Source organism: Gymnoscopelus microlampas (genome assembly GCF_963454915.1).
Source record: "Gymnoscopelus microlampas genome assembly, chromosome: 3".
Classification (NCBI taxonomy): Eukaryota; Metazoa; Chordata; class Actinopteri; order Myctophiformes; family Myctophidae; genus Gymnoscopelus; species Gymnoscopelus microlampas.
This window is the reverse complement of record NC_139940.1, coordinates 3,705,471-3,731,407: the sequence shown is the minus strand read 5'-3', so window position 1 is coordinate 3,731,407 and position 25,937 is coordinate 3,705,471. Positions and strand designations below refer to the sequence as shown.

At 43.0% G+C, this 25,937-nt stretch overlaps 1 protein-coding gene across 1 annotated transcript in view; it reads right to left on the bottom strand.

The window, feature by feature from the left end:
* The window catches only part of kcnn4 (potassium intermediate/small conductance calcium-activated channel, subfamily N, member 4), a 52,401-nt gene that overhangs the window by 12,958 nt on the left and 13,506 nt on the right, over positions 1–25,937 (bottom strand). The window contains exons 3-6 of the mRNA XM_084052628.1: positions 25,446–25,777; positions 17,249–17,387; positions 7,740–7,850; positions 2,474–2,595 (exon numbers count right to left, since the gene is read on the bottom strand). Coding sequence (XP_083908754.1) covers positions 2,474–2,595; positions 7,740–7,850; positions 17,249–17,387; positions 25,446–25,777 — 704 coding nt within the window. The remainder of the gene's footprint in view (positions 1–2,473; positions 2,596–7,739; positions 7,851–17,248; positions 17,388–25,445; positions 25,778–25,937) is intronic.

The following is a 25,937-nucleotide window of genomic DNA, read 5'->3' as shown; positions in this document are numbered from 1 at the left end:
TTGAGGTATTCATTTTTTTTACTATACTGGAGTACTATCCCAATTTTCAGTACTTTGACTTCTACTCCACTACATCTCAGAGGCAAATATTGTACTTTTACTCCACTACAATTATTTGAAAACTTTATAGTGACTAGTTACTTTTGATTACTATTACAAAACATTAACCACTTCAGCCCTATATACATTTCGACCATTTGTAAATAGCAGATCTACAAGCTCACATCTTGCCTTGCCTTGCCTAGCTATTTTAAAAATATTGTTGTTGAATACTTGTGAAATAGGACATTATGCATAATGAGCACTTTCTACTTTTGGTACTTTAAGTACATCTTGATGCCAATATATCTGGACTTTTACTTGTAACAGAGTCATTCTACATTGCAGTATTGATACTTTTACTGAAGTAAAAAATGCGAGTACTTTTTTCCACCACTGCTGTAGACACACAATTACAACCTACTAGGAATGTGGTTCAAATTTGATTCTCAATTTTTTTTTTATGCTGTTCTGACTTGATCAAAGCAATCTTATTCAAATCTGGGATAGACCCAAAGAAATGTGATTTGGACGGACGGTATGAACATACCATAGAGGTATAATATAACTAGAGGGCAGATTGCCGCGCCCCCAGCTATCATTTCAATGAATGTGCTCAGTGGCGTTTTGAAGCACCCGGAAGCCTGCCGGAAGTAGAATTATTGAGACGTTTTTGGACACACCATAGAGTTATGAGCATGCGCACTAGTCTAGTGTCCTTTTTGCGTTCTACGGCAGCCCAGTTGCCAAGGAATGAACGGGAGATATTTATTAAATACACTCGAGATGCATATTTATATGTAAATGCATATGTATTTACATATTTATATATATAAATATCTCTCAGTATGTTTTGCTCGTGCATGTATTTCTCCCCACCTGCAGTTCCAGCTTTGGCCGGCTTCAATGTTTCTCAGCAACTCTGGGGGCTTGGAACATAGACACTCCAAGTAGCGTAGCATGCTATGCCACTGTAGCAGTGGTTGAAAACTGCCTGGCAACACACCTTTTCTTTTCTGATGTGTCACCAGGAACATGTTCTATACATGTTACTGTTCTATTGTTACGCCTTATGTCTACATCTGCACCTACTGCATGTTCTATTATGTTAATATCTCCACTGCTGCACCTTACATACATATCTATTCTGCACCTATGTTCTATATATCTGTTAATATCTCTATACTGTACCTTGCATACACATCTGCACCTTTATGTTCTACTATAATGCTTAAGAAAGACGGGGGGTGTCTGAGTCCTTTTACTGAGCACCTGACATTACCTGATATCATTACATGTGATGAACCCTTGTCTGTGTGCCTAAGGCACAGAAAGCTGACAGCCAGGCCACTGTGGGGTGTAACATAATGACATGACATGGTTGATGTCAGTGGGTGAATACAGGCAGGTTGTGGCTGTGTCAGATCTTTATTTAACATAATGGTGGAGCGTCATGCCATGTAGATACACAGTAAGTGTAAGAGTGTCACACTGTGGACTGTAGATATACAGGGAGTGTTAGACAAACAGTCATCAACTTGGTCAGGATCGGCAATTACACACTGTCAGTCTGTTACTCAGCATGTTGAGTAACAACACATCCTGTCCATATACTGTATAGGTGTGGGCGGTGATGACCCTTCCTGCTCTCTTATCAGCTAACACGGGAATGCTGTGCAAGCCGAGCCTTAAAACACCCTGGACAACAACCCACCTAACCCTGGCTCATTTTGCTAGGGTGGGATGGCTCAGGGTTGAGGACAGAGTACAGCAACTTGCAATGGGCCTGGTCAACAAGATACACCACAACATTGGGATACCCATGTACCTGTCAAAATACTTCATAAACGTAAATTAAGTCCACAATCACAACACCAGAGGCAGCTCCACTGATCATGTCCAACCCAGATTTGGCACAAACAAGGGATATGAACTCATGCTATGCCACAGAAATGAGGAATGCCCTACCAAAAGGAGTAAAGGAGTGTAAACCCCTACTCACTTTCAAAACTGCCCTTAAAAACACCTTCCCAGGAGGCTGCAATTCCAAACTGGCCCCTGTCAAAGTCTTAGCCTAACCCCAATTGAACTGTTTGTTTTTCATACCAGTAACCTGTAAGCTGATTGCATGACGTTCTGCATGGTAGTGTCTATCTGTCTGTTTTCTTAAATGTCATCATGATGTGAGTGCGTGGGGATCTAATTTTAAATAAGCCTTTGTGCTTTTATGGGCGATCCAGTTTAGAGGACCTTGTATTGTGAACTGTACTTCCATGTACCTTTTCCATGTCTTTCTAAATTAAGTATTTCAATCAATCAATCAATCAATCAATCAATCAATCAATTCAATCAATCAGCTTGTCGATCGGCTCTTTTCAGCGAAAGCTTTCCCCACAATAACAGAAAAGACACTGGTATTGAGCCCTGAACTCACACTCGTATGGCCTCCACCAGACATCTCTGGTGCCGGCGGTGTTCTCCTCCGTTGCCCCGGGTTACCGTGGTGCGGTGCAGCAGCCAGCACGCTCTCAGCACGTTGGCAGCGGCATGGCGGATCTGAAGAACCACAGAAACACAACACAACCAACGTCAAGAGCAGATCCTGAATGATATATGGGCCATCAGCCTGATCTCAGACAACTTAGTATACATGGCACGGACCCAGTGCACGTCATTCCGTGCGTAGCCGCCTAGAAAACCCGAAAATAACCAGTTGCAACCCGGAAGCAGAGCAGTCCCCACAACATGATTTACGATTCTGTGCCTATTGGTATATGACTCAAACGGCGCTGAGTAGGCTCAGCGTCGCAACGTGTTCGCTTTAGCTCACTCGGTGGTCCCTCACGTGGCTCCAGTTCGCTTGAGACTGCGTGCCTCCGAAATGGTTTAGTCAATGGAGGGGATGTGAGGCGGCTATGCACGGATTTACGGGTTTTCTAGGTGTCTATGCAGGGAATTACGGAAAGTCTGTGCAATGTATACAAAGTTGTGTGAGATCGGGTTAGGTGTATTTTATACATCGTTGCTGTCAGGTAGAAACCTCTTATCGGATTCGGTGGAGTAGGAGGACTCCCCGAAATCAGGATCGGCATCGGAGCCGAAAACTCTGTGGTCTTCAGGCTTTAATCAAGAGTGAAACGAGGCAGAGATAAGAGAGAGAGAGAGATAAGAGAGAGAGAGAGAGAGAGAGAGAGAGAGAGAGAGAGAGAGAGAGAGAGAGAGAGAGCGTCCAGATGCAGCACTTTGATGAAGAATCCACCACATGTTTACACCCTGTCTGAGTCATATATCAATCTGATTTCAAAACAGGACGTGGAAGATTAAAGACATGTATGGGGTAAAAGTAAGGTAGATACATTGTTAAATCCCGTGTTTCAGCTTCAACCAGCTGATGGCTGCTCAGATGAGCAGGGGGGTGGGGGGTGTTAGGGGTTACGTGTCTTGCTCAGGACCTTCTGATTATTACCAGATAGTCTCTGTCGGGTTGGAAACCTCATATGTTCCAAAACTGTTACTTTTCAGGATTCAAATTCAAAAATAGCAAAAGTAGCAGATCTACAAGCTCAAAACGCGTTTCCAACTCTCCATCATTTAGCTGGGGACCACCTGGAACCCCCTCAAAGGACCACTAGTAGTCCCCGGGCCGCTTGTTGAGAACCACTGATCTAGTGTAACTGCTACAAGGACAAGCTGAACCATAACAGACACTCTGGAACCAAAACAACAGATATCAGGCCTGGAGGAGACATCTAGGCTCCATACTGGATACCAAACATCATGTCATATCCTGGAGGAGACATCTAGGCTCCTACTGGATACCAAACATCATGTCATATCAGCTTCACCTGATGTGTTTTATTCATGTCCTCACTACTCTGCCTGATTCACTGCCTTTTTGATATTATTTTAATGATGTTTTATGCTTTTGTATATTATTTGTACTTTTTCTGTAAAGCACGTGTGCTTTATTCTTGCTCTGTAAAGCACTTTGAGCTGCATGTCATGTCATGAATGGTGCTATAAAATAAAGTTTATTATTATTATTATTATTAGTAGTAGTAGTAGTAGTAGTATTATGTATGATACTATACTGTAAGTGATGGTTAAAATGTAACCATATGTAAAGGTTGGATATAAAGAACCATAATAACAATTTTGTATAATTCTTCCTCAGACGTGTTGGGAGCTTATAGATCTGCTATTTTTGCCAACAAGATTAGTTGTTTTTTTGACCAGGGGTCTTCAACAGGGGGTCCGGGGAAGCCTAGGGGTCCTCAGAGCTTTTTGATACCTAAGAAAAGTTTAAATTAAATATTTAAAAAATGCATTATACTGTATCAAATGTAATCAACAAACTACACTATAAAAACTGGTCAAACATTGGCCAAATTGTCAAATAATATAAGAAAGAGGCAAAAATAGCCGATCTACAAGCTCACAAGGCGTTGTGAGCTTGTATATCGGCTATATTCACAATATTTATCAGTGGAATCAGGGTGGGTGGTCCCCAGTTCAAATATGATTATTTTGGGGGGTCGCGGCCTGAACAAGTTGAGAACCACTGGGTTAGAACAGGTCTAAATGTGGTCCAGGGTTATTAATAAGGTATAGAACAGGTCTAAATGTGGTCCAGGGTTATTAATAAGGTATAGAACAGGTCTAAATGTGGTCCAGGGTTATTAATAAGGTATAGAACAGGTCTACATGTGGTCCAGGGTTATTAATAAGGTATACAGTAGGTTAGAACAGGTCTCAGGGTTATTAAGCCATTCAAACCCGGGAACACATCTGTGTCATTGTCTCCGTCAGGAGACTATGTTTTTGTTCTCGTCCTTCCGTGTGTCCACCAAGCTAACATTGGTCAAGCTTCACGTGACACGTGACAATATGTTGGAACTTGAAAGGGTGTGCTTTGATTGGCTAGCGAGACGCATGATGAAATAGAGCCCTATAAATAGGTATGTCACTTCAAAAGATCATTTATATCTTTTGAAGTGAGGTACGACAGGATTAATCAGGAACAGTACTGGCGGAGACCTGTGCTCCGAGGAGCACATTTTCTAGTTTTAAGATTTATTTGGCTATTAAAGATTATTTTTTTTAAAGTTGTGAACATTTTTGCAAATCTTTGAATATATATATATATATACATTTCTAACTCAAATATTTGTCTCTGGGGGGTCCCTGGAACAACATATTTTGAGATGGGGCTCGTAGCTATGAATTTGTAGATCTGCTATTTTTGAATAGTCAAAGAAATCTAAAAAATGACACAGATGCGTTCCCGGTCTTAATGGGTTAATAGATATAGATGTCCAGATGTTCTTCCCCTGTTTCCCCTCTCTGTAGCAGAGAGGTGTGAGGATGCACCCTGCAGCAGGATGCACCCCCCCCCCCCCCCCCCCCCCCGGCCAACAGGAAGTGGTCGCATCCTCCCGAACCGAGAGCCACTGAGCCGTCGGTCTCTCACATGAAGCACGACAGCCTCTTCAAGGTACTGTTATATTACACTACAATACACGTTACCCAGTACCCACGCACACATACACATACACATACACATACACACGCACGCACACACGCACACTGCTCCCACAACCCGTTTCCTGTCCGTCCTCTTAAGTCGTCCTGGTCTGACACAAGCCTCCTTCCTGCGTACAGCCAGATTGTTTCCCGCGTTTGACGCCTTGCGAGGCGATAAAGACATCGGCACGACTCATCCCCTAATCCCCCCCCTCCCCACACACACACACACACACACACACCCCGGCCCCCCGTTTCCCACACTATCCTGTCCTCTGGCACGGCCTATTTAACACATTAAGACCTGGAACGCATCTGTGTAACCACTTAAACCATTATTTTACACTTTCAAAAATAGCATTTTTTTTTAAATCTGCCAATGTGGTGCAAATATTTGAATATGTATTTTTAAAGGGAACATTTGTAACTCAAATCTTTTGCTTCTGGGGGTCCCTGGAACAACACATCTTGAGATGGGGGTCCACGGCCAAATACATGTCATTTTGGGGGTCCTTGACATAAAAAAGTTTGAGAACCACTAATATAGAAACATACATTTTTCCAAAAAAATGTTAGGATTTAGAAGACATTTGTAGAATCCCCCAGAAGCAAAATATTTGAGTTACAAATGTTTGCTTTAAAATAAGATATAATATAACTTGAAAATGTGTGCAAATCTTTGAATATATTATATTCAAAGATTTGCACACATTTTCACAATTTTTCTAAAAATAGCAGATCTACAAGCTCATAGCGCGGCACTCGGTGCCTGTATATCTGCTATTTTTGAATAGCCCAAAGAAATCTAAAAAAAAATTACACACAGATGCGTTCCCCCCCTGGTCTTAATGGGTTAAGGAAAGAATAATATTATAAAAAGCCTCCAGGAACCATAACATCACGCGCACAACGTGGAAAAAGAGGACATCTCGTCACTTCCAGCCCGTTGGTCGTATCCTGGAGGTCAGCTGTTGTTGTTCAGCCTCATTGTTGCCATGTCTGCTTATTATGAGCCACTCTGAGGCTTGTTCTTTCTTCTGTGAAGTTGCTTGTAAGTATTATTGGTATATAGTTGTGGGATAGATGTTTTAGTTGCTTAGTGTTTAGTTGCTTATTTGGGGCTTGTATAATGTTGTCTAAACCAGTGGCTCTCAAACATTTTCATGTTAAGGCCCCCCTTGTTGTTGTTAAATTGTTTCAAAAATATTCCACATTTTTCACCTTTTCTTTTCTTCTGAAAATAGCAGATCTACAAGCTCACAACTCACAGAGCTTGCAGATCGGCTATTTTCAAACAGCCGATGTATACTGTATAGATCATGGTGGCCCTACAGACGCTTCTTTTGGGCTCGTTTTCATATAGACCTTGGTTTGCGTATTTCTCTGGCAGAATCTGGCAACACTGGTGGGGCTGCGTGTGCATGGCGTCAGGCTTTGACGGGAGGGAAGCTGCTAGTGAAAACGTTTGCTGTGGGAACTCTGACCTCTGAAGTGCTTCTGATTTGATTGGAAGATCCAACTCTCCCACAGGAGAATGAAGTGGATCACCACCGCTCCATTGTTAACTTCATGTCCTTCATAAAGAGACTCTGACATTTCCAGCATTTTCCAACTCATCCACACGTTCATTACATCCCGGAGTGACTACTGGGTCGGCAGTGGCTCAGGCCAGGGGTAGAGTGGCCGGATGGAAACCGTGAGGTTCCCAGTTCGATCCCGCGGGCTCCCCCATGCAGAGTTAGTGTCGAAGTGTCCATGAGCAAGACGCTGAACCCCTAATTGCTCCCGATGAGCAGGTTGGTGCCTTGCATGGTTCCCTCCCTCATGTGTGTGTGAACGTGTGTGTGAATGTGTGTGTGAATGGGTGAATATAATGCACAATCTACGTGTAGCGCTTTGGATAAAAGCGTTAAATGCACCACACAAAGGAACGTTGAATAATTCCAGATTTGCCTCTGTTGTCCATTCTGCAGACCCCTTGCAGCGGGGTGCAGAATGGACAACAGAGGCAAATCTGGAATTATTCAACGTTCCTTTATATGTTGGTGAGTGATTAGCGACACATTAAACATACAACCTAAAATGACCGGAACTCTCCTTTAAGGTCCTTAACGCTATGGACCATGGAGCTAGATGTGATGTGAGGTACAACTAAAGCGTGTCACGGTGCTCCTCACCCTCTTGGAGATCTGGATGTCCAGCATGAAGAAATGAACGTGCTTCTCTCCTTTGTTCAAGGCCAGCTTCTTGGTCACCACGGCAACCAGCATGGCAGTGCACGCTACACCCTGAAACACGTGCACGCACGCACACGCACACGCACACGCACGCACACGCACGCACACACACACACACACGCGCACGCACGCACACACACACACACACACACACACACACACACACACACACACACACACACACACACACACACACACAGAGAGGGTTAAGCACCGTATCAATCTACTATCTGTGTACTGTAGAGTTTCACAGAAACGTCAAGGTTGATACTGTTGCCTCACTCATCACTCTATAGACCAGGGCTAGGCAACCTGCTGCTCTGAAGGAAAATAAATAATGTATTAATGCCTGGTAAATGTTTGTTTGCTTTCACCGGCAACGCTGCTGCCTTACTGTATACTTGATCTGCTTTGAGAAATTAATTTTGAGAAACAAATTTTAAAAAAAGTAATAATGAAAGACCAGAAAAAGCACAAATAAATAAAGCAAACATATTTTGCGGCTCCAGACAAATTTTTTTATTATTTTTTGGGGCCAAAAATTGTTCTTCTGAGAATAAAGGTTGCCTACCCCCTGCTATAGACTGAAACGGAAAAGCATTTACACCAATCATTCATACAAAGTCAGCACGTGGCTGTTGATATTAAAACAACAACCACAACGACGACAACAAACAATAAGAAAGGTTGATTTTCTCTGACCTGGAACGCATCTGTGTCACTTTAGATTTCTTTGGCTATTCAAAAATAGCAGATCTACAAGCTCATAGCGCGGCACCGAGTGCCACGCTATGAGCTTGTAGATCTGCTATTTTTGAGGAAAAAAAAAATTTTTTGATTTTTTTTCCAAAAACTGTTACGGTACGTTTTAACAGCGGGCGAATCTCGGGCGACATCGTCCAAAATATAAAGAAAGTCTATGAGAGCCGGCAACTACTGGCGATCGGGCGAAGTGGGCGGGGGGGCGATGAAAGATGGATTTTCTTTATCTTTTTGGACGATGTCGCCCGGGATCGCCCGAGAGTCGCCCGCTGTTAAAACGCACCGTTAGGATTTAGATTTTTTTTTAAAGAATCGCATCAGGTCTTAATGGGTTAAATGGTTCAATCAGATTAACAGACAGGATTCAACCATTTCTTCTTTGTGTTCAGTTGTAGTATTACCGAAATGGGTATAATATTCCAACTGTCATCTCTTGCATAGGGACACACATACACTCAAATGTAATTATCTTTGCATACCACTCTCATTCAGTTATCCTATTGTTGTGTGTATGTGGGGGACAGTCAGCATACTGTACTGTAACTGCGTTTACATGGACATGGGACAATATTTCCTTCATTCAGAATGAAATCATTCTGATCAAAGATTCCCAACTTAACTGTTTACATGGATAAATAAAAGTAAATGCCTCCCCTCGTTTAAATGCCTCAAAGCATGTATTCTGAATATTACTTTAGACGTGGCCAAACTGGTGCTGATGTGTTTTGTTCTTTTCAACCAACCAGAGAGAAAGGATCAGAATAAGTGTTTACTGATGCTGGTATTTTACTGTTGATCTGAATATCGAAAGTTTTTTTCCTTCTGATCAGTCCGGATGGGAATGTTGTCTTCCAACTGACATGTTTACATGAGAGCCGGCATTTCTATTCTGATTGAGCTGTCTTTCTGAATACAAGTGGAATATTAGAGTCTATGTAAATGCAGTCATGGTCTTAGATATTTAAATATAACACTATAACATGTGTTTTCTCCTTACACGGTCGCATGCACAGAGAGAGAGAGGCCTTAATGAGTTCAACTTAAATACAGACAATTGTCAGTGGTGGAAAAAGTACTATGATTATGTCTTTACTTAAGTAAAAGTGTCAATACTGCAATGTAGAAATACTCTGTTACAAGTGAAAGTCCGGAATTCCAAATTGACTTGAGTAAAAGTACAAAAGTATTGGTATCAAAATACACTTAAAGTACAAAAGTAATACTGTTAACCATCCTTTATTTCTCCGTACCACCTGTTTCACCAATAAAAGATATATAAAATAAAAAAGCACACAAGTAAAAGTACACATTATGCAGAATGTCCCATTTCACAATGTATAACATGTATTAAAATATTTTGAAAATATCCTATCTACAACAAGCTCACAATGTGTGAGCTTGTAGATCTGGCCGAAATGTATATAGGAGTTAAAGTTGTTAATGTATGTTTTGTAATAATAATCTAAATCTACAAAGTAACTACCATCTAAAGTTTTCAAATAATTGTAGTGGAGTGAAAAGTACAATATTTGCCTCTGAGATGTAATGGAGTAGAAGTTAAAGTAATGAAAACTGGAAATACCAAAACATTTTACTTAAGTACAGTACTTGAGTACATGTACATAGATACTTTCCACCACTGAAAATTGTCATCTACACATGGCGTTTGCAATAAACCTCACTAAACACTCTTCTCTACACATGCAGTAGAGAGTCCTCAGTTCACTCCAGTCTTTTCTCTACACTCTGATTCCGGGTCCATGTCTATAAACTCCGTCTCTGTGCAGAGGCTGTTTCCTTCCTCTCTCTGTGTCTTCCATCGTCCTCCAGGGAAATCCCGTACTCAAACGCAGGCAGAGAGCGGTTGATCTTTTATTCCTCATATGGTTTCATCCCCAAAAAGCATCAGTTATGTTTAGACCTAAGGCCTCATTTAAACATAGACCTCCTCTTCCTCTCTGTAGCCACCGCTTGCTGCTACGCTGCTATAATAGTGTGGCTTCACTCTGAGAATAGACCAGCTGCTATTGCTGGAAGGCAGCACGATAATATGATAATATCCCACAGAATCACACACACACACACACACACGCACACGCACGCACACACACGCTCGCACACAGACACACACACACACACACACACACACACGCACACACGCACGCACGCACACACACGCACACACACACACACACACACACGCACGCACGCACACGCACACGCACGCACGCACGCACGCACGCACACACGCACATGCATGCACAAACACACACACATGGGCAGTGGTGTAAAGTAACTAAGTACATTTACTCAAGTACTGTACTTCAGTACAATGTTGAGGTACTTCTTTGCTTTACTGGAGTATTTTCAATTGTCTATACTTTTACTTCTACTCCTCCTACTACATCTCAGAGGCAAATATTGTACTTTTACTCCACTACAATTACTTTAAAACTTGAGATATAAATGATTACATTATAAAACATACATTAACCAAAACAGACGATCTACAAGCTCACAACAGTTGTGAGCTTTTTGAATTTTACATTTCACATTTTGCCTTTTGAATTCCGGACTTTCACATGTAACAGACTACTTCTAAATTGCAGTATTGATACCTTTACTAAAGTAAAACATGTGAGTACTTTTTCCACCACTGCTCACAGGGGACGGGACGGGACGGGACGGGACGGGACGGGACGGACGGACGGGGGGGGGGCGGGCTCAAAGAGCACAGGACACGCACTGACGAAACGGCACTCGATCATTTCCTTAATAACAACAGATAACAGATTTAACCCATAGACCTGGAACGCGTCTGTGTCACTTTAGATTTCCTTGGCTATTCAAAAATAGCAGATCTACAAGCTCATAGCGCGGCACCGAGTGCCGCGCTATGAGCTTGTAGATCTGCTATTTTTGAAAAATCTAGTTTTCTTTTTTTTTTCAAAAAACAGATTTACAAATATTTTAAGAATGGCCTCAGGTCTTAATGGGTTAACAAGTTTAGAGAGCAGTGTTGTTTACCTGCCATCCTTTTAGTTTGGCTTGCATTGTTAGAGAGAGAGAGAGAGAGAGAGAGAGAGAGAGAGAGACATAGGGCATGTGCATGAAACAAATCTTACACACTTTTCATTATCTGCATCAATCTGTCCGGATCATTTCTCTCTTTCCTCGGTTTGGGGTTTTGTTCCAAAACAAACTCTGCGCTCCCTCCCTAGCCCTCTAACAGCCCACAGGCTCCACATGGAATATGGGAAATCTGGGAGCTGAGATATCTGTCCTCAGATCCGTCCACACCCTCACATAGGATATGAACCCCACCCTCCACCCTCCGTTAGGCTAACCCTCCACCCTTACCACCCCCCCCCCCCTCCCCCAGCTGGAACAGGACTTCAGTTTGTATGTACTTTGTTCCCACCATGTGCTGCAGGTGTAGAGGCCCTGGCCCGGCAGGTTTAATGGGTCCTCTGCCGACCCCAGATTTGGGGAAGTCATGGACCAATGTGTCACAATGTGTTGTGAACGGCCATTTAAAAGAGAAAAACATTGAACATTTTTGCCTTTTTTTTTGGTGAAAATCTTCAATTAGATTGAAAATGATCAAAACAGTTGAATGGTCACTGGGCCTAATTGGGATAGTATGTAGTGCGTGCGTGCGTGCGTGCGTGCGTGCGTGCGTGCGTGCGTGCGTGCGTGCGTGCGTGCGTGTGCACGTGCGTACCGGTGAGACGAATATAAACAACAACACGTGGATTAATCGCAGGTTTTGGCCAAACCATGCTCCTCTGACTTAAACATTGTTGTACTGTGGAAGTGTGGTAGCCTTGGATCAAGACGGTCATAGTTGTAACAAGGCTAGTCGTTTGTCAAACTCTTTCAACCTCTGCAGCGCGCGCGGTGTGTGTGTGTGTGTGTGTGTGTGTGTGTGTGTGTGTGTGTGTGTGTGTGTATGTATGCATGTGTGTGTACTGTAATTGTTGTATTTACTGTATTCTAATGTGTTAATGTTTGTGTTGTCATTGTTTTTAACTCAGGACTCTTGGAAGAATATTCTTTGGCTAAAGTAGATCCTAATAAAGTCAAGTGAAGTTTGAAAGTAGTTATAAATCATCTGTATTATTATTGATAGCGATTTGTAAAAAGAAAGGGAAAAAATGACCAATATAGCAGTGGTTCTCAAAGTGTGGTCCAGGGACCCTCAGGGTTCCTTTAACACATTGACCGCCAGAGGTTAATCTCATAATGTACTCACCAGTGCCAACGTTTTATTGTTATTTTTGTTTTTTTTCACGTCGCCATAGACCTTGTTAAAATCCGTAAGATTGAGCTGTGCACTGTTTGTATACATCGCGGACATGTGCCTGGTTCGAGCAGTGAAGACCACGTGTCAAACGGTGCCTCCATGTTGTAGTTAGAACGGTTTATGTTAAACAGTGATCACCGAGGAGAAAAAAACTACAAGGAGAAAATAGGGTTTCAGTTGCGTCATTACAACGAGGGCCGACGGGATCGGCAAAACCGGATCCCTAGTAATTCTGTTTCCGGTGGTGTTACAATGAAATGGTCCGTGTCGAAAATTGAAAAAAGTTTTTTTTTTTTGAAAAAAAGGAAAAAGCACCACAGCCCGTAGGCTACGGGATCGGCGCTTTACCGTTGGATTTATCGGCCCGTAGGCTACGGGCCCGGCGGTCAGAGTGTTAACAGGTTCTAAATGGACCTTTACAGGTCTGTAAGTTATGGGGGTCTTTGAAGCATGGTGATATAATATCAGTGGGTCAGTATTCAGGTGTGAGAGCATCACCACCCAGTAGGAAGTAGGAAAAGTCCTCTTTTTCCAGGTTGGCACGCCCTCACCACGCTAAACACCCTCACCACGCAGCACGCCCTCACCGCGCAGCACGCCCTCACCGCGCAGCGATGCCAACCGCTATAAAGCACCTAAAAATGGATCTGGTGGAAAGTTTTCCCCTGAAAACGGGGAAAGCTTATAAAAACAAGGAGAGAGAGAGAGAGAGAGAGAGAGAGGGAGAGGGTGAAGGAGAGAGGTAGGGAGAGAGAGAGAGTTCTGAGCTCTGAGCTCTGATGCTGCGTTGAGTGCGTTCACACTGACAGATTCACAGCATATTTGTATCTTTGAATCTGAAGTTGAAACCAGCTCAACTTTTTTTGTGGCTTCGTAGCTGCAGCTGTATCTTTTGTAGCTTTTCTACAAACGTCAAACATCTTCATGTCTCTGGCTTCCATTGGAAAAAGCATGGTAGCCTACAGTATATCTCTCTGTAGCTGCCTGTGTTAACGCATCATGGAGTGGAGGATGTTGGGCGAGCAGCCAGGTCCTGACGGCCTCCTCTCCATGCAGGATGCTTTCTGCTTTTCACCACGACTCCCTTTCCTCCATGAGTGTTACCTATACACAACCTCTCCATGCAGGCTGCTTTCTGCTTTTCACCACGACTCCCTTTCCTCCATGAGTGTTACCTATACACAACCTCTCCATGCAGGCTGCTTTCTGCTTTTCACCACGACTCCCTTTCCTCCATGAGTGTTACCTATACACAACCTCTCCATGCAGGCTGCTTTCTGCTTTTCACCACGACTCCCTTTCCTCCATGAGTGTTACCTATACACAACCTCTCCATGCAGGCTGCTTTCTGCTTTTCACCACGACCCCCTTTCCTCCATGAGTGTTACCTATACACAAATCCACAGAGCGCTGCCCTGCGCGCAACCATTGCTGTGGTGTCAGACTCAGTCAGCTGCTGCTGCTGCGGTGTCAGTCAGCTGCAGTCACTGACTGCTCACGTTACTATTTTACCTGCTTTTTAGCAGCTGCAAAGCTGCTGCTCTACAAACAGGCTAAGACATAGTCCGACACCGAAGTGACACCTAAGTGTCATTGGCTGTCCTGGCTGTCCTTCGCTCCTTTAAGCCAATGGCGACACGAATGGGGAGACGGCCCGCCCCCCCGCAGTAACCGTGCTCCGCTGCGCTCCCCTCATTCACAGACAGTGCAAGTTTTACTGCAGCCTCAGGCAGGAGGGTTAGCCTAAATGCTAGCGTGCTTCATTAGACCTAGTTTGGCTATTAAGTTATTATTTGGCCATGTTCACACTGACTTCAATCTTAGCTATTGTTGGGAAGACCCGTGTGGTGTCAAAAAATGTTGCCACCACTTATATAAAAAACATTAGAGCGTTTAGCGTCGCAGATTCTGTCACGAGAGAAACAAGCAATCCGAAAAACAAGTAATCAGGTCTATGAAAACAATCACACACACACACACACACACACACACACACACACACACACACACACACACACACACACACACACACACACACACACACACACACACACACACACACACAATACAGAATGCAGCTGCTAATAATATGACTGTCAAGTCATATTTATTTCTTGTTTACTAACTTTTACTAGGGTGACCATACGTCCTCTTTTACCCGGACATGTCCTCTTTTGGGGGGCTGTCCGGCCTGTACGAGGGTTTTTATAAAATCCTTCAAATATCCGGGGTTGTGAGCGTTTGGGTAGCGTGGGAACGCATGCACGAGGTGTCCTCTTTTCGGGAATTCAGAATATGGTCACCCTACTTGTACTAGCACTAACTTTACAAAAATGTACAGAAAATGGGGACGAACCACCTACGTCAGGTGCCAGTAGGCTATAGTTTATGGCTGCTCTGCTAACGTCAACAGACGGACAGAACCGCAGCAGCAGCAGCTGACTGACACCGTAGCAATGGTGGCGCCACCTACAGGGCAGCGCTCCGTGGATTCGTGTATAGCGTCACCCTCTGCTCTGTGTTGTAACACCAGCTGTGCTATAAAACCCACAGTGTGTAGAAGGTGCTGCAACTCAGTGGTTCTCAAACATAAAGCCAAATGAATATGTATGTGGGTTGGGGGGGGGGGGGGGGGGGGGTTAGGCGGGCGGCTGAACAGCGAGCCAAACGGTACACATTAAACCCCATTCGTCCTCATCATGTGAAGGCCGTGCAGCTTGTTAGAAAGGGAGAGAAAACATGATCCGTCTCCGAAAGTAGACCATCAAATGTTTTATGACTTATGCGAGAAATGAGAGGGAAGAACGTTGTATATTTCCTGTGTCGTTTTAGACAGACGGTCAAGGATGAGTCAAGGATGAGAAAAACTGTGCAGGAAAAGAACGCCGTATATCTAATGTGTCATGGAAAGGATTGTGTTGTTGTCGGGCAGAAACCTCTTATCTCCATAACTTTGTGTTTTTTCATTAATTAACGACCTACTTGATCATACTGCAGCGTCACACATACACAAGCGTCACAAGAAGCAGATCTACAAGCTCAAAACGCGGCGCGGTTGTGACACGTTTTGAGCATGAGGATTGAATTGCTGCTTTTGAATTTGAATCCTGAGAAGTAACATTTTTGGAACATATGAGGTTTCCACTCCAACAGATGATTCATAGTTTGTTTAAAGAAAGATGGAAAATAACATAAAATATAATAAGACACGTAACAGCTCATTACAGCTCATTAAAAAACAAAATGTTCCTTCACTGGTCAAGGTCGTGTTGGAGAAGGGAAGAAGCAGGTGTTTTCTCTTCTGTTCAGAACAAGTGAAAACGGCCCATTCAACTTCAAACTCCATTTCAACCACGTTATAGACCCAGGGACGTGAAAACGTTTAATTATACTACTTGCTTTCGATTACTTTTTTAATCAAAATTATTTTTATTAGTTAGAACAAAGTATTGGCCCTGGCACAAAATATTTTCAGATGGGGGTAAAACAAAAAACGGCCAAATACCTAATAAACTAGAAAAAGTGTTCCTCGGAGCACAGGTCTCCGCCAGGTCAGGTAGTTTATTGTGGCCTCCTGGTGGCGCTGTAATAGGCGCTATAATAGGCCAATAGCTATACTAGGCCAATGTGAAATGTGGGTGCCATTTCTTCTTAGGCCTTTCACAGCAATCGGATACTGCATTGAACGTGTTTTGCTAAATTACACCTGCTGGTGGCGCTATAACAGGCCAATGTGAAAAGGGTGGCATTTCTTCCTCTGCCTGGTGGGAATCTGTGTGCAAAGGTTCACGAAAATTGCACGCTGCGTTCATAATTTGATGCAATTTGTTCAAAACTGACCTATCCTGGAAACTTTGGAAGCCAATATTAGCTAATTAGGATGGAATATGAAATATCCGACACATGCGTCTTGACCACATATGACTATAGATACTGTGTGGCGATTTGCGTGATTGTTGGACAGAATCTGAAGGAGTAATAGCCAATTTTTTTATTTTTTTTTACAAAAGTCAGCCTCCTGGTGGCGCTCTAAAAGGCAGATGTGAAAAATGCAGGGCAGAGGTTTTTCCTTGGCCTCTAGGGGGTGTGCGTGCAACATTTTACATGCTGCAGTTATAGGTAAAAACACAAATCGGCCTTTTATAGCGCCACCATGAGGCTGATTTGAACATTTTCAAGTGGCATTTCGTCCTCGCCCTAGTGGGAATGTGTGTGCAACATTTCACGGAAATCATGATGTGATGCTGTATCTGTATGGGAGCTAAAGTACCAGTACAACTCATTGCATTTTTCCACAGCCTGTCTGGGGGGACACGTCACCGTAACGCACCGTAATAAAATAAAAAGGATATGAAACAAAACAAAAAGCAGTGCAACCCACCATGACTCCGGTGAAGAGGCAGACCGTCTTGCCACAGCTGGTCTGGGGGGACACGTCCCCGTAGCCCACCGTTAGGAAGGTGATGGCGATCAGCCACAGCGCTGTGTCCATGTTCCTGGTGCTGGTGTCTGCCGTCTGCCTGCAGGGGGCGATAGAGAGCATTGTTGTTGTTGTTGTTGTTAAGATTATCCAATGCATTTCATTCTCAGACCGCTCTATAAGCTGGACGTTTGCACTTCTCAGCCCGCTTGCTTTTGCTGCACACACACTGTACTGTTGTCATTGCGCCTTGCTAAAATTGCTGCTCACCCTCCACCACCCCAGCCTGATCTAAAACCTGTGGTTTTAGATCTGCTGTTTATGTACGGGTAGCCTCGGAAACCCATGCCTTTTTTTTTTTGTTTGAAAAGAAAATAAAACCTGGGGGAACCTTGCAGGAACGATGGTTTAGGAGTGGGAGTGAACTTTGTAATCTCCTAACCAATCAGAGTGCAGAGGGCCGTGTCACTCTAAATTTGGTGACGTCAGTGTGTTCCGTACACATGCCGGGTGGGGGGAGTGGGGGTACATAGATTGGTGAAGCAATAGTGTCACACTTTGTCCCAGTGTGGGTAGGATATGGCAGTGTTATGTGCTAGCACATATTCACTCCTCAGTTTATAGTCTTTCTTTGTTTATGTGTTCACTAATGCTTATTTGTCCTGTGTGTACTGTAGTGTCTACCCTGCCTTGCTGGCTTTGCTGCTCTGGACTGGCTAGACACCTGTCACTCACCTGGGAGTGCTCTGGCTGCCCCTCCCTTTTCCCAGCTGTGCTTCATATGTGATTAGGGCGTAGGCTATAAGAGGAGCTGTTGCCAGCTCACATGATCTCCCCAGCACCCCAGCAGAGCACAACAGCAGAGTTGTTCCCTTGCTTATTGGTTTAGTTGTAGTTCTTTATTTCAGTTCCAATGGGCTGGTTGTAAGTATTGTTTGTTATGATTTTCGGTCTCTGGTTAGTTTAGCTTATTGTATGTTTTGGTAGTTTATGGGAGTCTGGTGAGACGACGGGCACATATTGCCTGGCTCACCAGACTCCCCACTTTATAGTTTGGCCAGCCCATTACTACTTTTGTTTGGTTAGGACATTTATTTAGGTCTTTGTTTTGGTTAGTTTATTATATCTCTACCCTCCTGGTATATTTAGTGACCTGGTTGCTCACATGAACCCATTGCACATGTTTATTTCTGAATATAAAATAAAATTGAATTGCAATTGAGACCTGATTTTTGTCCTATTATTATGTTATGGTCACTGGTGTTCGAGCCAAGTGTAGTGGCCGTAACAGGCAGAATCACTGGAAGCTAACGCAGTCCTTAAATGCAAACAAGTGTTATTTTATTCACCTTTTTTTTTAGAAAAGAAGTCTCAGGGAAAAAAAACATAAACACAATACTGGCCAGATTAGCTCTAGGTCTGCTCCCTACTGCAGCCCTTCACTGACTGCCTAGGCAGTGGTAGGCACCCTTCTTTTAAAGGCTAAGCCCCTCCCACTGGACCATACCAATCCTAAATTGATTCAATCAATTTACACAAAACCAGTTATTTCATCCATGTCCAAAGACATTATACTTCACAATTAACACATTTAAAGTGTCCTGACATTACCACATTTCCCACAATAATAATAATTCACAATAACAATTAGAATACCCCATTTTACTCAAACCCACAGTTGGTATGGTACAGCAGGCATGGACTGAGCATGCTCACTACAAACAGACAGGCACTATAAAAGGCTGCCTGCAGCTACACTCGGGTCCTTAGTCACTGCCCAGAACCAGGAAGCACTGTGGTAAGAGAAAGAAAAAACAGTCAAACATTTGCCAAAAGAACATTCCTTGCAACTTAAAAATAAAGAACAATTTTACCCTTTAACCCTGTGTTTTAAGTCATAAGTGAAAACAATACAATCATACAGGAAACATACTAAAAGCTGTTAAATGGGAGGGAGAGAGGGAAAAAAGCCTTGCGCTGGTACCGAGCGCAAGGCTTTGGATCCGCCTTTCAAGACCTTAATATGGCTGGCCCCTCCAGTCTAATGTACGATCGATTGGGAGTCCCTATGGTTGGGAGATCAGTTTTATCAGAGTACCTAAAAGCAGATCCAATGCTTCGCCAAACCTTAATAAATATATATTGCTCATTTTATAATCAGTAAAAATATCTTATCCGTTCATGAGTTGTCCTGACAGAATTGAAGAGCACATTTTTGATATGTACCTTTTTGTATTGTTGTTTATTGTACTGTTTGTCTAGATGTTTGAACGTGTTCATTGATTGATCGATTGAATACTTTACTAGACAGAAATGCAAACAGCACGAGTACAGTCATACATTTGGGCTAAAAGGATAACACAAAAAAAGTCCTCGGGGACTTGTTTATGGACCAACAGAACCAGTGTTGATTCTGACAGCAAATTTTGATTTAGTTTTAGTCATAGTCTTTTGAATCAAATTCCATTTAGTTTCAGTCATATTTTAGTCATCTGGAATGTTTTAGTTTTTGTCTTGTTTTAGTCGACTAAATCTACAGTTGATTTAGTCGACTAAAATGTGTTTTGGCGGTGCCTTGATGGTGTCGTAATGGCTGATTTTACACTTGGTTGCATGCTGAAAATAGCCGATCTAGTGAGTGAAGATGTGAGCTTGTAGATCTGCTATTTTCAGAACGCAACACCCGAGCGCAACCAAGCATACAATAGCTTGTCTTAGTTCTACTGGATCTCTTCTCCACTAGTCCCTCACTAACATTTTAGTCTAGTTTTTATTTGCTGATAATTGTCTCCGCCAGGCCGAAAGGCATGGCAAGAGAGTATGTTTTACCCTCCGTCCGTCCATGTGTCCGTGTGTCCATCTGTCTGCGAGCGGCTAATCTCCGGCACCGTTGGCCCGGTCGCTGCGAAACTGTGCACACACACTCCCTGGGTGCCAATTCAGAACCTCTGACCCAAATTTTTCACATGGGCCTGTTATAGCGCCACCAGGAGGCCGATTTGTGCAAAACCCATTTTTGGATATTACTCTTATAGATTTTATCCAAACATCACGCGAATCTGTACACATTATCTCTATAGTCATGTGATCAAGACGGATCTATCTGATATGTCATATTCCATCCTGATTGGCTAAGGTTGGCTTCCAAAGTTTGCAGGATTGGTCCATTTTGAACAAAATGCCTCAAATCATGAATGCAGCGTGCGCTTTCTGTGAAAATGTGCACGCACATTCCCAGTAGGCCGAGGAAGAAATGCCACCCTTTTCACATTGGTCTATTATAGCACCACCAGGAGGCCACAATAACCTATCTGACCTGGCGGAGACCTGTGCTCCGAGGAGCACTTTTTCTAGTTGTCATTATATTTAGTCTTAGTTTTAGTCATCATAGCTTAATTTTTATTTAGTTTTTATTCAGTTTTCATCAGTGCAAAAAGGTAGTTGCTAAACATTTTTCGTCATAGTTTTAGTCGACAAAATCAACACTACAGAGAACGTTAAGTGATCAGGCAGCAACTTCCAGGACTCTGTCTGAACAAAAGACGTTTCACGGAATGAAAGTTCACCATCTTGAAGCTGTTATCTCATGTATTTTCATACAGGCTGAGGAGCAAGCACCGTTAAGCTTCACATACTGTAATGAAAATACAAAACGTATAATCTTATATTTATTTAACCACTTAAACCCTATATACTTGACTGATTGGGGTCCACCAGGGCTCTATAGACAAGGTCCACCAGCATTTCCCTCTACACCAAATCTCTTTGCCGTAAAATAGCCGATCTACAAGTGAATGTTTGCAATGATGGTATAACTTAATTTGCTGTTTATCCAAGATTTTCAAGAACCGATTGTAAAGATAGTCTAATAATTTGTGATTTGGATAGTATGTTATTTAGACATGCTAATTAGTTGTCCTGGCATCCTATCGTTTGTATACGGAGTTTCAATGTAAAGATTATTTATTTGTTGATATTATACTGTTTAGACTGATGCTAGGTAGGCATTTACCTATGATCCTATAACTGAGGCACTACACTGTCTCTCTGCATTCTATGTATGTATTTACCTTGTTTACTGTAGCCTAGGTCACTCGGGATACAGAGCGTCTGCTGAATGCCTAAATGGTAAATTGTAATAATTTAACGACCCGACCGGGTTGGCCCGAGGCCAGGAGGTAGTTAAAGCACGTGAGAATATCAGTGCATTTAAGAACAGCGGGCGAAGGGCGACAGTCAAATGTCAAGAGATTTGTTATCGCGTAGCAGCAGTAAAGGTTAGCTGTTGTTCTCGCTGCGTCAATAACACAATGACACACACGGGCCTTATCAGGGGCTCCACTGAACAAACAACCTCTCTGTGTGGCTGACTGACCGACCGACTGGTGAGGGCTCTGGATACACGGCTGGGAATGCCAGACAGCCTCTGTGTGTGTGTGTGTGTGTGTGTGTGACTGTGTGCGTGTGACTGTGTGCGTGTGTGTGTCTGTGTCTGTGTGTGTCAACTAAGACAAGTTGTTTTATGTTTGGTTGCGCTCTGAAAATAGCAGAATAGCAAGCTCTGAAAATTGTGAGCTTGTAGATCTGCTATTTTCAGCATGCAACCAAGTGTAAAATCAGCCACTACCACGCCATCAAGGCACCGCCAACATACATTTTGGTCGACTAAATCAACTGTATAGTGCGTGAGCAGTTTGTTTAACAGAACCCAGGAATTGATCAGGTGGTTCTGATGAGGAGAAGTGCAACGCGGCACAACCAGAACTTAACGTACTGTATACGGAGAGATGGTTGAAACACCTTACAGCCGGCAGTCATATAAACAGAGGAAACCATGACATGGAATTCAGATGGAAATCCATCTGTAAACCTATGGACCAATTATTTGTTTACTAGCATTGAGACTGGATGCACAGGTGATTGTTTCATGCAATCAATTCTCAACCTGTTGTTTCGGGGTGCGCTGGTTTCAGATGGTTTCAGCTGGTTTCAGTGCACCCAAACCACCTCTTGTGTGTTGGCTAGTGAGGCGCGTCCTAGCGAGACCTGACAGAATGGGTTTCATTTGGAGCCAGTATGACGTTTTTGGAGCCAGTATGACGTTTGGAGCCAGTATGATGTCGTCTGTTAAGGGGTCTATGTAATGTTTTTGCTGTTCTACCTACCATTTGCTTCTATGAAACATCCAAGACCATTAGGGTTTTATGTAAGACCAATTCACATACTCTTTAATCTTCAAATGACCTTGCTTGACTTAGTAATAGAGCTTGTGAATACAGTACAAGCTCACCGTGAGCTCTGACACCAGCACACAACCAAGTCTCATCCTTTTTTTGGTTGAGAAAACTATTTTTTTTTCCAATGGAAAACCTTTTCATCGCAAAATATATTGTTCCAAGGACCCCCAGAAGCAAAGATTTGTGTTAAAGATTTTCAAGATTTTGAGCTATGAGCTTTGTTTTGCTTGCCAAAGTAAAAAAAATGATTGTGACACTATATTAACTATACCATAATTATCCCCGCGGACTCCACTTTGAGAACCACTATACTGTTCTATGGAAGTCCATGACTGAAATCAGCCTGAGAACATTAATTCCGTGCAAATGTCCGCCGTGAGTTTGTTCATCAGCTTTTTGAGCAGATGAAAACATGCCAGACTGACGGGCCAGGACCTCCCACACTGAGAGGTCAAATCAACCAGTGACCCCAACGAAGCAACATGCAGAGATCTGTGATTGAAGCTCACGTTTTCTCCCTGGACTTTTAACTCTAGTTGAGCTTGACATCCTGGCATTTTATGTGCATATGTTGTTGTAACAACAGTAAACCCCCTTGTTTCTTCCTCTGTATTTCATTTGTGTAATGTTTTCCTTTCTCGTGTTTGCTAATGTAATCCTTTGGTTTCTTGATTTGATCGTTGACCCGTACCGCACTCTGTGGTCGACCGCAGGTTGTTTTAAGACGTGCTTTGTGTAAATAAACGTTGCCTTTGAGTGGAGTGGATGTCGAAGAGAGCGTGCTTCATGCCGGAGTCGCTCACACAGCAAAGGATTATCATTGGATCTGTGATTAGAAATACGCTTTTTCCAAATAGGAAAGTCAAATTGACCATCAAAACATTTGAGGCGGAATGTGAAGGCTGCCAAGACTTATGTCTCCGACTGGTTCAGCAGTATGTGCTGTATTATTGTACGTGTGTACTGTACGCAGTATGGGTGCTGTGTGCAGTGATGGAAAAGGTAATCACGGATTTTTTTTTTTTTTTAAACGTATTGGCATCAAAATATACTTAAAGTACCAAAAGTAGAAAGTACTCATTGTGCAAAATGTCCCATTTCACAAGTTTTCAAATCTTTTGAAATTAGCAGATCTACAAGCTCACAATGTGTCGCACCGCGACACATTGTGAGCATGTAGATCGGCTATTTTCAAATGGCCTTAATGTATATAGGGCTGAAGTGGTTAATGTATGTTTTTGTAATAATAATTCAAAATCTACAAAGTAACTAGTAACTAACGTTTTCAAATAATTGTAGCGGAGTGAAAGTGCAATATTTTCCTCTGAGATGTAGTGGAGTAGAAGTATAAGTACTAGTGATGCGCGGGTTGACCCGTAACCCGCGGGACCCGCGGGTCAACCCGCGGGTGGGTCAAGTCAGAATTTCGGAGAAAATGATGCGGGCTGAGGGTGAGCGGGTCACGCGCTCTCACACGCAAAAAAATAAAAAATAATAACATGCTCTTGTTTTGTCTTTATTCCTAATAAGAATAAGAATAATAACAATAAAACAGTTTGAATACACTTGGGGATTATTTTCTAACCATAATTTTACAGAATAAAAAAAAAATTGCGGGTCGCGGGGCGGGTTGAGCCATAGATTTATATATGGGTTTGCGGGGCGGGTTGAGGCGGGTTGCGTTCCGTGGCGGGGCGGGGCGGGGCGGGTCATGAAAAAACCCGACCCGCGCATCACTAATAAGTACTGAAAATGGAAATACTCCAGTAAAGTAAAAAATACCTCAAAATTGTACTTGTACAAAATTGTATGTATGTGTGCACTGTACGTGCTGTACTGATATGTGTGTAGAAGATAAATAAATGATGATGATACGGTATGATTTGAATTCTTCAGATATACGTAGTTAGTGTACGTATAGTGTTCTAAACAGACTGGTTTGCATCATAGCCGACATGATAGAATTTATTTCAATTGTATACAAATATATATTATATATATATATGTATTTTCATACTTCAATGTATGAAAATAATATTTAACTTTAATTAACCCATTAAGACCTGAGGCCGATTCTACAAATGTCTTCTAAATCCTACCAGTTTTCTGAAACACTTATGTTGCTATAATCAGTGGTTCTCAAACTTTTTCATGTCAAGGACCCCCAAATGATATGTATTTGGCCGCGGACCACCCCCATCTCAAAATAGTTAGTTCCAGGGACCCCCCAGAAGAAAAGATTTGAGTTACAAACGTTCGCTTTTTAAAAAAAAAATATATATATATATTCAAAGATTTGCACAAATGTTCACGATTTTTCAAAAAATAGCAGATCTACAAGTTTGTAGATCTGCTATTTTTTTGGAATAGCCCAAAGAAATCTTAAAAATGACACAGATGCTTTAATTCCCTTTCTTAACACATTCCATGCCAGAGTTTAATATCATAATGTACTCACCAGTGCCAGCGGGTTTTTTTTCACGTCGCCACAGACCTCGCTAAATACCTTAAAATCGCGCGTTAAACTGTTTGTAAACACACAGGGTAGCTGTGTGAGACGCCCAGAGAAGACCGTTTCGATCCGATATTGTCCATTTTGAAGCTACAGCGGTTAAAACAACAACCGAGAAAATGGAGATTTAGTTTCCGCTTTAGAGCGGAGGCGGATGGGAACGAAAATCTCCGGATACGGATATTTCCGTTTCCGATGGTGCTACGATGAAATGTGTCGTGGCGAAAAAGGAATGTGAACCTGCGAGTAAAAAAAAAGAAAAAAAAAAGACCACTTCGCGTAGATCGACGCGACTGGCGCGCTGCGCAATTATTTAGGTTTGCGTAGAACTACGCGATTGGCACTCAATGTGTTAAAGGGTTAAACGACGAAGCGCAAAGCAAAGTATAAACGACGTGGTTAACGGTACCTCTCGCACAGCGTGAGCATCCAGGAGGCGGTGAGCCAGAAGCCCAGGATGAAGGCGGTGAGCGTGCGGGCCGGGTACTTGTTCATCAGCACCTTCAGCACGAAGCGGAACGTGAAGTTGATGTTGTTGAGCGAGCCGATGCTCCTGTAGGAGGCGCTCAGGAGCACCTTGCTGTGCAGCAGGATGGCGCGGTGCACCAGGTACAGCCGGAGGAACATGAGGAGGGACAGCAGCAGCTCCACCTCCACCAGGGCCCGGCCGTGGCGAGGGGACACGCACAGGGGGGGGGCCCTCAGGGAGGAGGAACCGTTGGACTCCTCCGCTGGGTAGGGCTGTGTGGAGAAAAAAAAGGTCAAATTATGGGCTTTTTTTTTTTAGAACAGTTGGGGTCTTTAACAAGGGGGGTCCGACTCCGAGACCCTGGCTTAGGGCAGTGGTTCTCAAACTTTTTCACGTCAAGGACCACCCCCATAATGGTATGTATTTGGCCGC